The 13,157-nt window shown below is 40.8% G+C and overlaps 1 protein-coding gene across 3 annotated transcripts in view; it reads left to right on the top strand.

The window, feature by feature from the left end:
- PNPLA4 (patatin like phospholipase domain containing 4) overlaps window positions 1-13,157 on the top strand; it is a 47,191-nt gene that overhangs the window by 14,534 nt on the left and 19,500 nt on the right. For all 3 annotated transcript variants that reach the window (XM_066598643.1, XM_066598642.1, XM_066598641.1), the window contains exons 3-4: window positions 2,398-2,492; window positions 2,734-2,869. In XM_066598643.1, the coding sequence (XP_066454740.1) occupies window positions 2,398-2,492; window positions 2,734-2,869 (231 nt within the window). The remainder of the gene's footprint in view (window positions 1-2,397; window positions 2,493-2,733; window positions 2,870-13,157) is intronic.

The raw sequence follows: 13,157 nt of genomic DNA, 5'->3' as shown, positions 1-13,157 counted from the left end.
GATAAAGCTATCAAATAGCATGATGCATGAAATAAAGTTGCTATATTCGATCAATGCCATAAAAATGCTAATATATGCTAGTGTTCTAAATCAAGAGATGTTAGGCTACTCAGTCGATGCTACTAGCAAAGCTGTCCTAATAAACTAATATTACTCAACCATAAATGCTACTCACATTTGATATTTTGTAAAAATGTGCAAATCAGCTAATACTGCTCAATCATAAATGCTGCTTAGTGAGTTTCCTTCAGGAGGATTCCTCAGGAGTAATACTATATCATAACCTAATCGTTATCAACTAATACTAACTGACTGAATATTTACTGATAGGATTAACTAGTGGCTCACTAACCTACATAAACATCAAGGTGGACAATATAACCCCCACCCTAAGGCCTGGGTCAGACGGGCGTTTTTTCGCGTGATTTGCGCATGCGCATGCGATCTACGCATAAATAGAACCATTGCTTCACAATGGCATCGGACACATGGCCGTTTTTTATGCGGATGTCCGATAAATCATAGGACATGAGGAATCGCAGATCGCGCCTATCTGCGATCTGCGATTCCTTGTGTTCTATTATATGCGCTCAATGGGGCCGGCGGCAGCAGCGCTGGCATCATTGAGAACATATACTACAAAGATCATTCTCCTCTGCTACAGCTGTAACAGCTGTGGCAGAGAAGAACGATGTTCGCCCATTGAATTCAATGGAGCCGGCAATACAGCCGGCTCCATTGAAAGCAATGGGCTGGCGGCGAGCGCGGGATGAATTTTCGGGAAGGGCTTAAAAATATAAGCCCTTCCCTGAAAAATCATCCAAAAATGTGTAAAAATAAAAAAAAAAATACATACTCACCTTGTCCCTGCAGCTGGAGTTCAGCCGCGGCCGGCCGGCAGTTCTCCTGAACTGCTCTGTGTAGTATTCAGCAGGCGGGGATTTAAAATCCCCGCCTGCTGAATGGGCTGCCTCTGATTGGTCACAGCCCTCACCAATCAGAGGCAGCTCTCACTCACCCATTCATGAATGGGTGAGTGAGTGCGGCCTCTGATTGGCTCAGCGCAAGGACCAATCAGGGGCAGCTCTCAGCTGTCATTCAATGAATGGGTGAGTGAGAGCTGCCTCTGATTGGTGAGGGCTGTGACCAATCAGAGGCAGCCCATTCAGCAGGCGGGGATTTTAAATCCCCGCCTGCTGAATACTACACAGAGCAGTTCAGGAGAACTGCCTGCCGCGGCTGAACTCCGGCTGCAGGGACAAGGTGAGTATATATATTTTTTTTTATTTTTACACATTTTTGGATGATTTTCAGGGAAGGGCTTATATTTTTAAGCCCTTCCCGAAAATTCATCCCGCGCTCGCCGCCAGCCCATTGCTTTCAATGGAGCCGGCTGTATTGCCGGCTCCATTGAATTGCAATGGGTTGCACAGCGCTCCTTTGATCGGGGCCTTTACACCGAAAACACTGCTAGCTGCAGATTTTTCGGGCGTTTTTTTTTACCCCGGTTACGCGATTTGCGGATGCGCATCCGTCATGCGATCCGCAAATCGCGGCAAAAAACGCCAAACTGACCGAGCCCTAAGGGTGAATGCACATGGACGGAAATTTCCACCCATGCACGCTGCCGTAGGATTGCATTGGTTTAAACAATCCTATGCAGACAGCCGCTATTCGACCATGTGAAAACACGTGTGGTTAACAAATCGCGGCATGTCCTATTTCTGTGCGAGCCTCGCAGAGGCCCACATAGAAACGTCACCACTGACACGCCAGATCTGCTCTGCGCATACGTGGCTGTGCACGAGCCGGCACATGGCATAGCGGAAAGAAGACGCCGGAGGAGGTGAGCCACGAGTCACTGCAGGGGCACGGGTCACATCCCGCTGCGAGAATTCTTGCAGCGGGATCAGACCGGGCTGTTTGCATTTACCCTAAGATAACCAAGAAATACTAGATAGTAGCACAATAAAGAAAAGAAAAAAAGAAAACACCGTGTTCTGTTTTTCTGTTTATTTATTATGTAGCTGAAACAGGCATAAATATAATCATCAAGGTATGTGCAACAAACTCAAGCTGCACAGATGGTGACATATAATAAATTCTAATCTAAAATATGTATTAATGTGCTATAAATTGTTGTTGTATTAGTCAACAATGTTATGAGTCAGTCTTATAAAATATGAATTTAGTTTCTCCTCTTGTTTCTCATGTAAAATCTGCCTGGTTCGGTAAAACACGGTAACAGACACGCATCACAGACGCCCCGCGTGAACCAATTCTTAATTACATATACAGTATTTTGTTACGTCTTTTCTATGCTTTCTTCTTATACATTTGCATTGAAAACATTTATTGTATTGTCAGTAGAAATATCATTTTTCCTTCGCCTTTTAGGAAAGTAAGGATTTCCTTTACACATTCTCTGAAGATTTTAGAAAGCCATTTCCTGGAGTGGTTAAACCAAGATATGATTTCATGAAATACTTAAGGTGAGCAAGCATATATGACAGAACAATGCCTTTTTGAGTGGTTTAAACAGAGAAAGATTACAGTTTGATGGCCCTAGCATTCATCATTACCCAAAGTCACAGATGCATATTCCTTTCACAACAATGGAATGCAAAAAGTCTTTCTTCCTGAACCTACAGCTGAATGCAGAACACATGTTAAATATTTATTGCATTGCTAAATAATTAAATATGAATAATGTTTATCATTTCTTTGCCATAGGGAAGGCATAGAAACGATTCTACCTGCTCAGGCTCATGAGATAGCTGAGAATCGTCTTTACGTATCAATCACCAACTCCAAAAGCATAGAAAACTGCTTGGTTTCAAGTTTTGCCTCTAGAGAAGAACTCATTAAGGTAACAATGTTGTCATCATTGACTTTGTCAAATGTAAATACATTGTGTCGCAGTAAACCCGATGTGCTGTATGTTTTATTTAATGGAAATCCCATTCTCCTTGATATAATTGTATGTTATATAACGTTCTGCTGGAGTATTATTTTCATAATGTGACTATTCATTAAGTTTCTTGAGAAATGTAACTGAGGTTGAGATTTTAACCAATCCTATATAGAATGTAATTTTCCCTTGCTAGCAGTGCAACAATAACGTTTCCCTATGGGAAGAAACTCACAAGCGACCCAGTGATCCTCCAAAAAAAGTTTGACATGGTGACGGTGACGTGACTTTTCTCTTATAGACAAACATTGAACATTGAGCACAATGGTATTACTATCACATACATTAGTCACTGGCAGAGCTGAACTGGGTTGGAACTTAGACCCAGTAGCAGTGCTGTATTAGGGGTCATCCAGCAATCACATAATCCCCAGGTCCAAAAGAGGCAGTGATAGCTATTTTTGTATGTTGTGTTTTTCGAACTATAAGACACATCCAGGGAATTAAAACTACTCTGTTGGCTTACGGAAGTAAAGGGATTAATTTCACAAATTGGTAAATCTAGGGCATAATAGGCAGCAAAATACTTCTTTATTATAGCATAGTAATCTGCAATGGTAAAAGCATATGTAAGTGACTGGAAAAAGGGACACAATCAGTAACTATATTCAAGGGTATTAGTTTTCCAAGTTATCTGCTTGTGGTGCTGTGAAAGAACTGAAGCTCCCATCCTGTCAGCACCTTCTTTTATTAACTCTTTCTCTCCTCCCACCACCAGCTCCCACCAATCAGATTCTGTTGCTAGGCTCCAAGCTCACTAGCATCTCTGCCAGGCTCCTTCTCGCCATTTTCACCAGACCAATCATTGTACATCACCAGGGCTTCCAAATCTCCCCAGTGACCTCTAGCATGTTCCAGCTTGCTCACAGCTGACCCTGCAGTTAACGCAAACAAACATTGTTTAAAATCTCCCCAGCCCATACCTAATAAGCCAAAATGGCTTGAACACCATTCTCCGCTCGGATTCAATGAGGCCTTAGTCCCTAAATGGTCTTCATCCGTACATTAGTGTGTTTTGAAGTGCTTAAACCTTTCCTCAATAGTGTTACAGCTGTGCTAATGGCTAAATCCCCAGAACATCAGAGCTCAGGCCATGTGCTAAGGCTTTGCCTCTCCTCCAAATATTATTTAGGCCCATGATTTCTTCTTCCTGACTTAGGGTACGCTCACACGAGCGTGTTTTGGTGTGTACTTAGGTGCGTACATATGTCCGCACCTAGGTACAAGCAAAAGCATGCGTGAACACAGCTGCGTGCTTGTTGTCAATGGAGCCGCAGCTATGCCAACCCCTGCATTCTTTTCCAGGGAATTGCTTTACTTATAAGTCCTTCCCTGAAAAAGAAACATTTTAGTGCAAAACAAAAAAAGAATAAAAAAAAACTTACCTCTCCGCCGCTGCTGTGACCCCCGCGGGCATGAAGAACACATCTGCCGCATGTGGCAGATGTATCCTTCACCCCTGCTAGTTAAAAGAATTCCCTGCTGCTACATCTGCCACATCAGATGCAGCAAAAGGAATTCTTCAATTCTCAACCGCAGCTGTCACACATGACAGCTGCGGTAGAGAATCCTGCAGCCGGCATCCTGTCAATCCTGTCAAAAGCCATTTAAAATAGTGCAAAAAATTTTAAAAAAGTAATTCTCACCTCCCTTCAGCTGCCGGGGCTCAGCCGCGACTTCTAGCGCTGTCCCAGGCTCTGTAGTTCTGAGCTTTCAGCAGCTGGGGATTTAAAAGCGCTACAGAGTCGGGGACAGCGGCAGAAGTCCCCGCTGAGCCCCGGCAGTTGTTAGTGGCTTTGCAGGGAAGGGCTTTATAAGCCCTTCCCTGAAAAGCCTTTTAAAATAGTAAAAAAAATAAAAAAAATAGATACCACCTCCCTTCATCTGCCGGGGCACAGCCACGTCTTCTCCTGCTGTCCCCTGCACTGTGGTGCTGAACTGCTGATCTATCAGCAGCCGGGGATTTAAAATCCCCGCCTGCTGAAAGAGCTGAATGTAATTGGCTGAGGTGCTCAGCCAATCACAGGCAGCTCTCACCTGTCATTCATTCGGGGAGAGCTGCCTGTGATTGGCTGAGCACCTCAGCCAATCACATTCAGCTCTTTCAGCATCCGTGGATTTTAAATCCCCGGCTGCTGATAGATCAGCAGTTCAGCACTACAGTACAGGGGACAGCAGGAGAAGATGCGGCTGTGCCCCGGCAGCTGAAGGGAGGTGAGTATCTATTTTTTTTGCTTTTTAAATCACTTTCAATTGATTTCCAGGGAAGGGCTTATATGTAAAGCCCTTCCCTGAAAAACAATTCAGGTGTGCCATAGACCATTGTCTTCAATGGAGCCGCCGCCAGCAGCAGCGGCTCCATTGAAGCGAATTGCTGCATTTTTTTTTTCACCAAAATTTTTCCTTTTCAGTTAAGAGCCTATATGTAAAGCTCTTCCCTGAAAAACAATTTAGTGGTGCCAGCAGACCGTTGTCTTCAATGGAGCCTGCCTGCATTTTTATTTTTTTTTACACTAAAATCTTTCTTTTTCAGGGAAGGGCTTATATTTATAGTCCTTCCCTGAAAAGGAATGCAGGGAGCCAGCAGGCCATTGTTTTCAATGGAGCTGCCGGCAGCAGCCGCGGCTCCATTGAAAACAATGCGTGCATTCCCTATGGTGCACACATGTCCTATCTTTGCAGGCACGCACCTGCAAAGTACGGACATGTGCACACATCATAGGGAATGCAGTGTTGTAAATTCAAGCGTGTTTTTGTGCGTGCGTTTGCACGCACCAAAACACGCTCATGTAAACCCACCCTTATACTCACTGTTTCTTAGGACCCCCATGGAAAGACATACAAGAAACTCAGTTTAGTTGCACTATGTAGCTGGCTCAGTCACTCAAGGGTTCAAGAACTTACAGAAGTAATTGTAAAAATCTCTGCAGGAAGAGAGAGATGAAGAAATGGAGGTAGCACTTGCAGCTGGCAAAGTGGAAGCTGTGATTTGTTTAGTCACTCAAAGGTTAAGGCTATGCTGCAGGCTTAGGCCCCTTTCACATGAACATGTGCTTGTTTGTGGAATGAGCTATGGCTTTTTGCACGCACACTGGCATATTTTACTGTACTTTTTGGGCCCGCAAGACATGGACATTTGCGCGCGGCAAGCAAAGACACACTGATTAGGGGCTTTGAGTGCACAAATACGCAGAAAAATAGAGAATGCAGCATTTTTTTGACCGTCCAAAATGTGCAGGAAAAATACGTGCATGTGAACTAATGAAAATGTGCCTGCAGATATGCCTGTGTGAAGGGGACCTTACTGAGTCAAAGGCTATAGAGAAAGGTCAGGCTGACTATGTCCCACAAAGAGAAAACCTGCAGTGCTGCTCAGCTGTAGGAGGCAGAGCGCTCTCTTCTGCCACTGCTGGTAAAGACGCAGCCAGGACATGGCAATGATCTCAGTACAGGGAGGAGGCAACTTTGTGAAGTTTGGAGTAGAAGTCATTTTTTTTGCTAAAAAGTGCGTCTTATAGTCCAAAAAAACATGTTGTTACTTTTACATAGATTTTTTTTTTTATAGCGATATGCTGGTATACTATGTGCCCTCCATTACCAGTGGGTGGTGCAAGAAACACATAACACACACATCTTCTAGCAGAGTAACATTAAATCCTGCCTTTTGTGTTGGGTCTCATGTGGTGCAGAGTGTTAAGGCAGCAGTATGCAGTCCTAAGCTCTTCCTCACAACCTGAAGGTTGCGAGTTCAATCCCTGAACAGTTTGCTGTATTACAGCCATCTTCCAGCAGGGTGTTCCTGTGGGCACAGTGACCATACTTGCCCCAGTGACCTTAATGAAATAGAAGCATCAATTACCCGTGACTTAGTGTTAGAGAATACATATTACATTGCTTTTCTGAAAATGTTTATTATACTAATAGTAAAATCAATATTTTATTATTAGTGTTATAAATATTATCACAACCCATTTCAAAATGTAGACACCAGGAAACACTGTGACACTCCAAAGAAAAGATCATGCAAAGCTGCTGCCAACTAGGCATTTCCATTGCAAATGCATTAATTCTTGGTGGCCATTCAATTGAATGGCTATGCATTTAATACAATAGTTTCCTGAGTTTTCCAGAAAATGAGGCACTTTCGTAGAGAGGCATTTTGTTCTGGCTCATAAGGGGAACCCCCCCCCTTTCTGTGATGTGCTTGTACCCTAATAGGACAATACTCTTCATAAGACAACCCCATTAATAGAGATTCAAGTATATGAAGAAAGTTGCATAAAATAGGTGACTTTGTGAAAACTCTATACTACAAGGCTTATGTAATTTTGGAAATATTCCACTGCGAATTGCCGTTTAGAAGGCTTATTATATAACCCGCAAATGATCATTTCTACAGTAGATTGAGTTTTTGTAATTTTCAGTGTAATGGTAATAAGTAGTAGACGGTAGGGTTCAGCAGCTGCAGACATAAAAGAGGCACAGTTGTGCTCTTAAGTATGTGGTTATGTACAGTACGCACCAAGTAATTTATTCTCACTTGGACTTTTTAATGCCTCCCTAATTGGAAATCTTGGAAAGGACACTCCTTTTGCTTCTACGTTGACCTTAACATTTTAATTGTTTAAAACCTTAACTTTCTTCACATAAAAGCATATTTCAATGTCTCATAAATCTGCTTTAGTTTTCATTTTTTATTCATGGCACAAAATCTTAAATCATGTGTATAATCAATAAAGTACTTAGATGCGACCGTACACAATGCAAAAAAGTGATAATTTCATAATTTTGTAGATTTTTTTTTCTTTTATAAATGCAAATATAGTGTACTATCCAGTATCACATGGAAACAATACAGATTATAATTAAGGGCTTAGTCACACGGGCGCATCCGGGCGCCGATGCACCCATCTTCCTGCAGGATAAGACGGCCGCACCGCAGGTGTAGAGAAAGAACACATGACCGGCTCCATTGCCGGTCATGTGTTCTTTCTTCCGGCGCTGCGGAGATTCGTCCATACCTGCAGTGCGGCAGTCTTCTTCGTGCAGGAAGACGGGCGAATCAGCGCCCGGATGCGCCCGTGTGACTAAGCCCTAATATATTCAAGAGTAGAATAGTATGGTACTGGACTATGTTCCCCTTTGTTTGAAATGGTTACTATATTTTATTGTTTTTAAGGACAATAAACATATTAATTTTAATTATATCTGGATACAATATGGAATGTCACATTGATTTACTTTTATTTTCATAAACTATATGTAAAGGCCCATTTACATGAGCGATGATCACTCAAAAATTGCTAAAAAGCGATTGCGTCTAAACACGCGGATATCGTGCACTTTTCTTGCACTGCTAGCTGATCGTTAAGTTTAGGCCAAACTAAAAATTGTCGTTCAGCCTTATCAGTTTTCCACGGGGAGTGCTGATAGCATGGTTTCCCGTTGGAGAACAAAAGAACTGAAAGCAGATAAGAGCCCTCGGCTATTAATTGCTTTTAGCTAAAGGCTTAATTTTCACTTTAAATTGCTATTAAGTAGCTCAGTAGCTGATTAGTAGTTTATGCAAAATGATATGTCACTGAGGCAGAAGGATCAGAAAAAAGATCCGAAAATAATTTTACTGGGTTGATCCTTTTAAAATATAACCTTTATTGATAACTAATTAAAATAAATGAGGCCTCCAAACAATAAGTGAGACAAAAACAAACCACAACACACAACGCACAAAACGTGGGACCCAAAAGGGTCAGAAAAAGATGCTGGGATGATGTGATATCAAACAACCACCAGTCTCAAAGTAATTCACAACTACTTCTGGACGGAATTTAATAATTCAACGTTTCAAAGTCTTGTTGAAGTGTTGTGATAAAGAGCAATATCCCCCACCTAATAGCGTGGAGCAAATGACCAATACGTTTTAAAGTACGCTTGGCCTAAATTGAGAGGACGAGACCTCCAGTGTACTTTCTATTACTTCATATGTACACTGCTGGTTATACAAACATGGTGGCTGAAAAAAACGTAACCAGCAGTACCACTACTACACTCTAATGATAAGCAGAAAGTAGTGGTAAATATCTAAATATCCTACAAAAAGGAGTAATTCGCAGGTATTGATAAAGAAATACAAATATCTGAGATGATAATCGGTCCGACGCGTTTCCGTTAGATAAATAACTCATCAGGGACCCATATAGAAAATAAAGGCCTGGCTAAAGTATCCAGGAGGATAATGAGTTTCATAAACCACGTAAGGAGTGCTTTTTGTAAAAATATAAGGAGACAACCAAAGCGATGTATACGGTTGTGCTTCCTTAACAAAGCGTCCACAAGACTGTGGGAGATGGATATCCTGGAGAATTGGTAACGCCTATAGGACAAAAGGCATTAAACCAATAAAAGATAACATGAACAGGGATCCAAAATACCCTGATATATACAGAGGTTCTTTGGAAAGGTTATCCCACTGTCCCAGGCTCTGATGAATGGGCTGAAATAACAAGTGGAATGATAACCCTTTCAATGTACTTAGAGAGATTGAGTCAATGCTCAAAAGTAAACTAGCAAGCATGCGGAAACTGTGATATATATTAAAAAATATAAAATATCACCCAAAACAAGAAATTGAATAAGTGATCCGAAAGTCCTTCACACCCTGAAATGTCAAAGAAACCTACAGCTCACAAGGCCCTAAGAAATTTATTGGGTTCAGATTACGGCAATAAAAGCAATTCTTTAAAAACGTTTTTTATTGAAAGTAGTACAACATACCAAACTACATAAATTTGGTGTAGTCATAATTAGATTTACTCCCACAATTTAGAATGTAGAAAGCAAAAGATACTGATTTTCTGCTGCTTTAGATACTGTGAAATACCAACACTAACTTCTGCTATCTAATGGTGTCTTTACCTTTTTTTATTTTGATATTGTCTGTTATGTTACTGTGCTTTTCAGTAACAATCATTTTCAAAAAGTACCCTTATTACGCACTGCCCTTGACATTCTCAGTCTCATAAGTTTATCTAGCTCATATATACAGTAGGAAAATTACTACATAATGATTATAAATTGTATAGAAAATAATTGGCACCATTGTTTTTATGGCTTATGTGACCTTCTGAATAATTTTATTTTGTTAGGCACGACCCCATATTTTCATATATAACTAAATTGGTAGTTTGGCATCTGACATCTTTTTTTTCTCAGTACTATAGTTTCCAAGCATTAAAGGCTAAAAAAGCATATATTTCAAATTTAAGATATATGTTTAGTTTACATATTAGATATTGTAATCCCATGAACTAAAAAGGATCTGTTAAGCATTCGCGTAATTAAATGTAAGTCTTTGCATGTTTGTGTGTACAGTGTAACATATCTTGTGTGCTGGTGCAACAGAAGAATGTGTAGTTGTATTGCAGGTATTATCAACTTTTTGCTTTTTTGGGCATTAATGTTAATTGTTCAATCCATACATGTTATCTCATACCATGCCCCCCCCCCAAAAAAAAAACCTACCACGATAATACGCCCTACTCTGATTTTTTGGGGGTGGGGGGCTTGAAATATAAGCACATCCCAGAAAATAAGCCCTAGCTACACAAGGTGAAAAAAAGCAAAGAGCAATACTTGCCTAGCTGCCGGCATCTTGGTCCCTCGTGCTGGTATGCCTGGCACTGCGGCAGGCTGCTGTGTCATCCGTGGGGACAGAGGATTCTATTCTTGGTAACGGGGCTTTGAATACCCTGCCTCTATGACATCACTGAATGGCTGTGATTGGTTCTTCAAGCGACAGCTTTGATCGGCTAGTGCTTGATCCAATCACAGTGCTCGTTTGCTGGAGGTGGGGTATTCAAAGCCCCGTTATCAACAAGAGAATTCTCTGTCAGCGCAGAGGACACAGCAGCCTGCCCCAGCGCCAAGAAGACAAGCACGAGGGACCAAGATGCTGGCGGCTAGGTGAGTATAAGACATCCCCCGAAAATAAGACACTGCCTTTTTTAAGGCAAAAATTAATATAAGACAGTCTTATTTTCAGGGAAACACTGTAGCAATTGAAATTGTAATTAAAGTATAATACAATAGTTTCTGAAAAGGTGGCAATCAATCGAAAGCAGTCATGTTAATGCTGATTTTGCAGTGACATTAGATTGATAGCTACTTACTTTCCTTCCAATCTCATTTGAGAAATTCTATACTACATGTCTAACATGGACACATCTAATAAGTGGGTTTTAACAATTTCAGCTTAAGCCATTGCTGTAAATTGAACTACCTACCTAATACAGTATTGAAAACAGCTTTGAACTCTACGAAATCTCACTAGATGTCTATTCTGGCACCAAGACATTAGCAGCAGATCAAGATGGGGTTTTCACGGATCAGACTTTTTCTAAACTTGTTTTTCCAAGTCATCTCACAGATGCTCAATCCGATTGAGATCTGGTGAATTCAGAGGCTGTCAACACTTTGAACCCCTTGTGATATTTGTCAAACTATTCTTGAATACTTTTTGGTGAGTGGTTTGGCAAATTATTTAGTTAAAAGAGGCCAATTCCATTACCAAATGTTAGAAAGGGGTGTACTTAATATGAAATAACTTTAGGTAACATAGTATGTAAGGCTTAAAGACACATGTTAAACCACATTTGACACTTTTCTGCCAAAGCCCCTATCTTATCCAGATCCTTTTGCAACCACCTTGTCTCTTCTCTAGTGTTAATTTTACATAGTTTTGTGTCATCTGCAAACACTATCAAAACCAAATAAAAACTGCAAAAGCAGTTGAAAAAAATGTAAAAATCTCCCGCGCTCACAGACTTCTGTATGTATATTTTATATCCCACAAGGGAAATAAAAGTAAATACACACGGTGGTGCAGGGAAAAAAGGGGGCATACATCCACTTCCCCAACTGTCACCACACTGGGTGCACCGCGTTTCTGCACATAAAGTCTTTCTCAAGCATAACATACATAAATATTAATATTTATTAATTATACACACAATGCATATAACCCATTTTCATACATTATCTGCAACCTGTCTCCTCCAGTGTGGGACCCAATTGAATGCACGCTGCCATGAGCTGGCGCCGAGGGGTGACGTCACAGGGTATTTTGATACCACACTGTGGTCTTAATATCAAGTGGAGCACACTGTGCATTCCACTGTCTGTCTCCTCTGCAAAGATTGATATTTTACTGAGTAATCCTCCTACCAGGTCATTAATATATTAAAAAGAATGGGGCCCAAAAATTGACTCCTGTGGTACCCCAGTAATAGTGACCCATCAGAGTATGTACCATTTATTACCACCCTGTGCTTTCTATCACTATTCCTAAAGCATATTTACATGCAACGATTATCGCTCAAAATTCATTCAAACAATGTCATGTAAGCTATCATCATTGTGTGCAAATGCTGTCATTGTTTACTTTTTGGCTAAATGATGATTTTAGGGTGAGCTTAAAATCTTTAGCTCAAATGAAGAAAAGATAACAGGGACCGCACACTATGTTCTGCACAGGAGTCGGAGATTACATTGTATTCTACAGACAGCCCATGGGAGAACAAAGGAGCTGTGTGCAGAGCTCAGACCACATGCTGTGCTTTGCACACTTACATACATTACCACCCAGACCAACCATTCTCATTTTATATACCAACCTTTTATGTAGCACAGAATCAACTGCTTTGGAAAAGTCAAGATGCAGAAGAGCCAATGACTCTCTCCGGTGCAGTCTAGAACTTAACTCCTCATAAAAGCTGATCAGGTTGGTTTGACAGGAGCAGTCTCTTACAAACCCATGCTGATATGGAGTTATACAGCTATTTTCCAGGATAGTATATTAAAGCTCAATTACACGCAAAGACGATTGAAAGACTGACAGTTTCAGCGATCATTTTGTATAAAGTGCTAATGGACACTAATGTCCATTAGCACTTTATCAGCTTAATTTGCTTGTAAATGAGTCTTTCAGTACATAATATGGTACATTAAATAGTACCATTGAGAAATACAACTTGCCTCATAAAAAATAAACCCTCAGACAGCTACATAGATGGATAATTTTTATTTTTTTTTTAAAGGGGGGAGGAAAAAAACAAAAGGGGGAAAAAGGGCTGTGTCCTTAAGAGGTTAAAGGGCCAACACTTACAGTATTAATCTTTATTTACTATTT

This window comes from Eleutherodactylus coqui, chromosome 4 (assembly GCF_035609145.1).
Source record: "Eleutherodactylus coqui strain aEleCoq1 chromosome 4, aEleCoq1.hap1, whole genome shotgun sequence".
In the NCBI taxonomy this organism is placed as follows: domain Eukaryota; kingdom Metazoa; phylum Chordata; class Amphibia; order Anura; family Eleutherodactylidae; genus Eleutherodactylus; species Eleutherodactylus coqui.
This window is presented reverse-complemented; position numbering and strand designations above follow the sequence as displayed.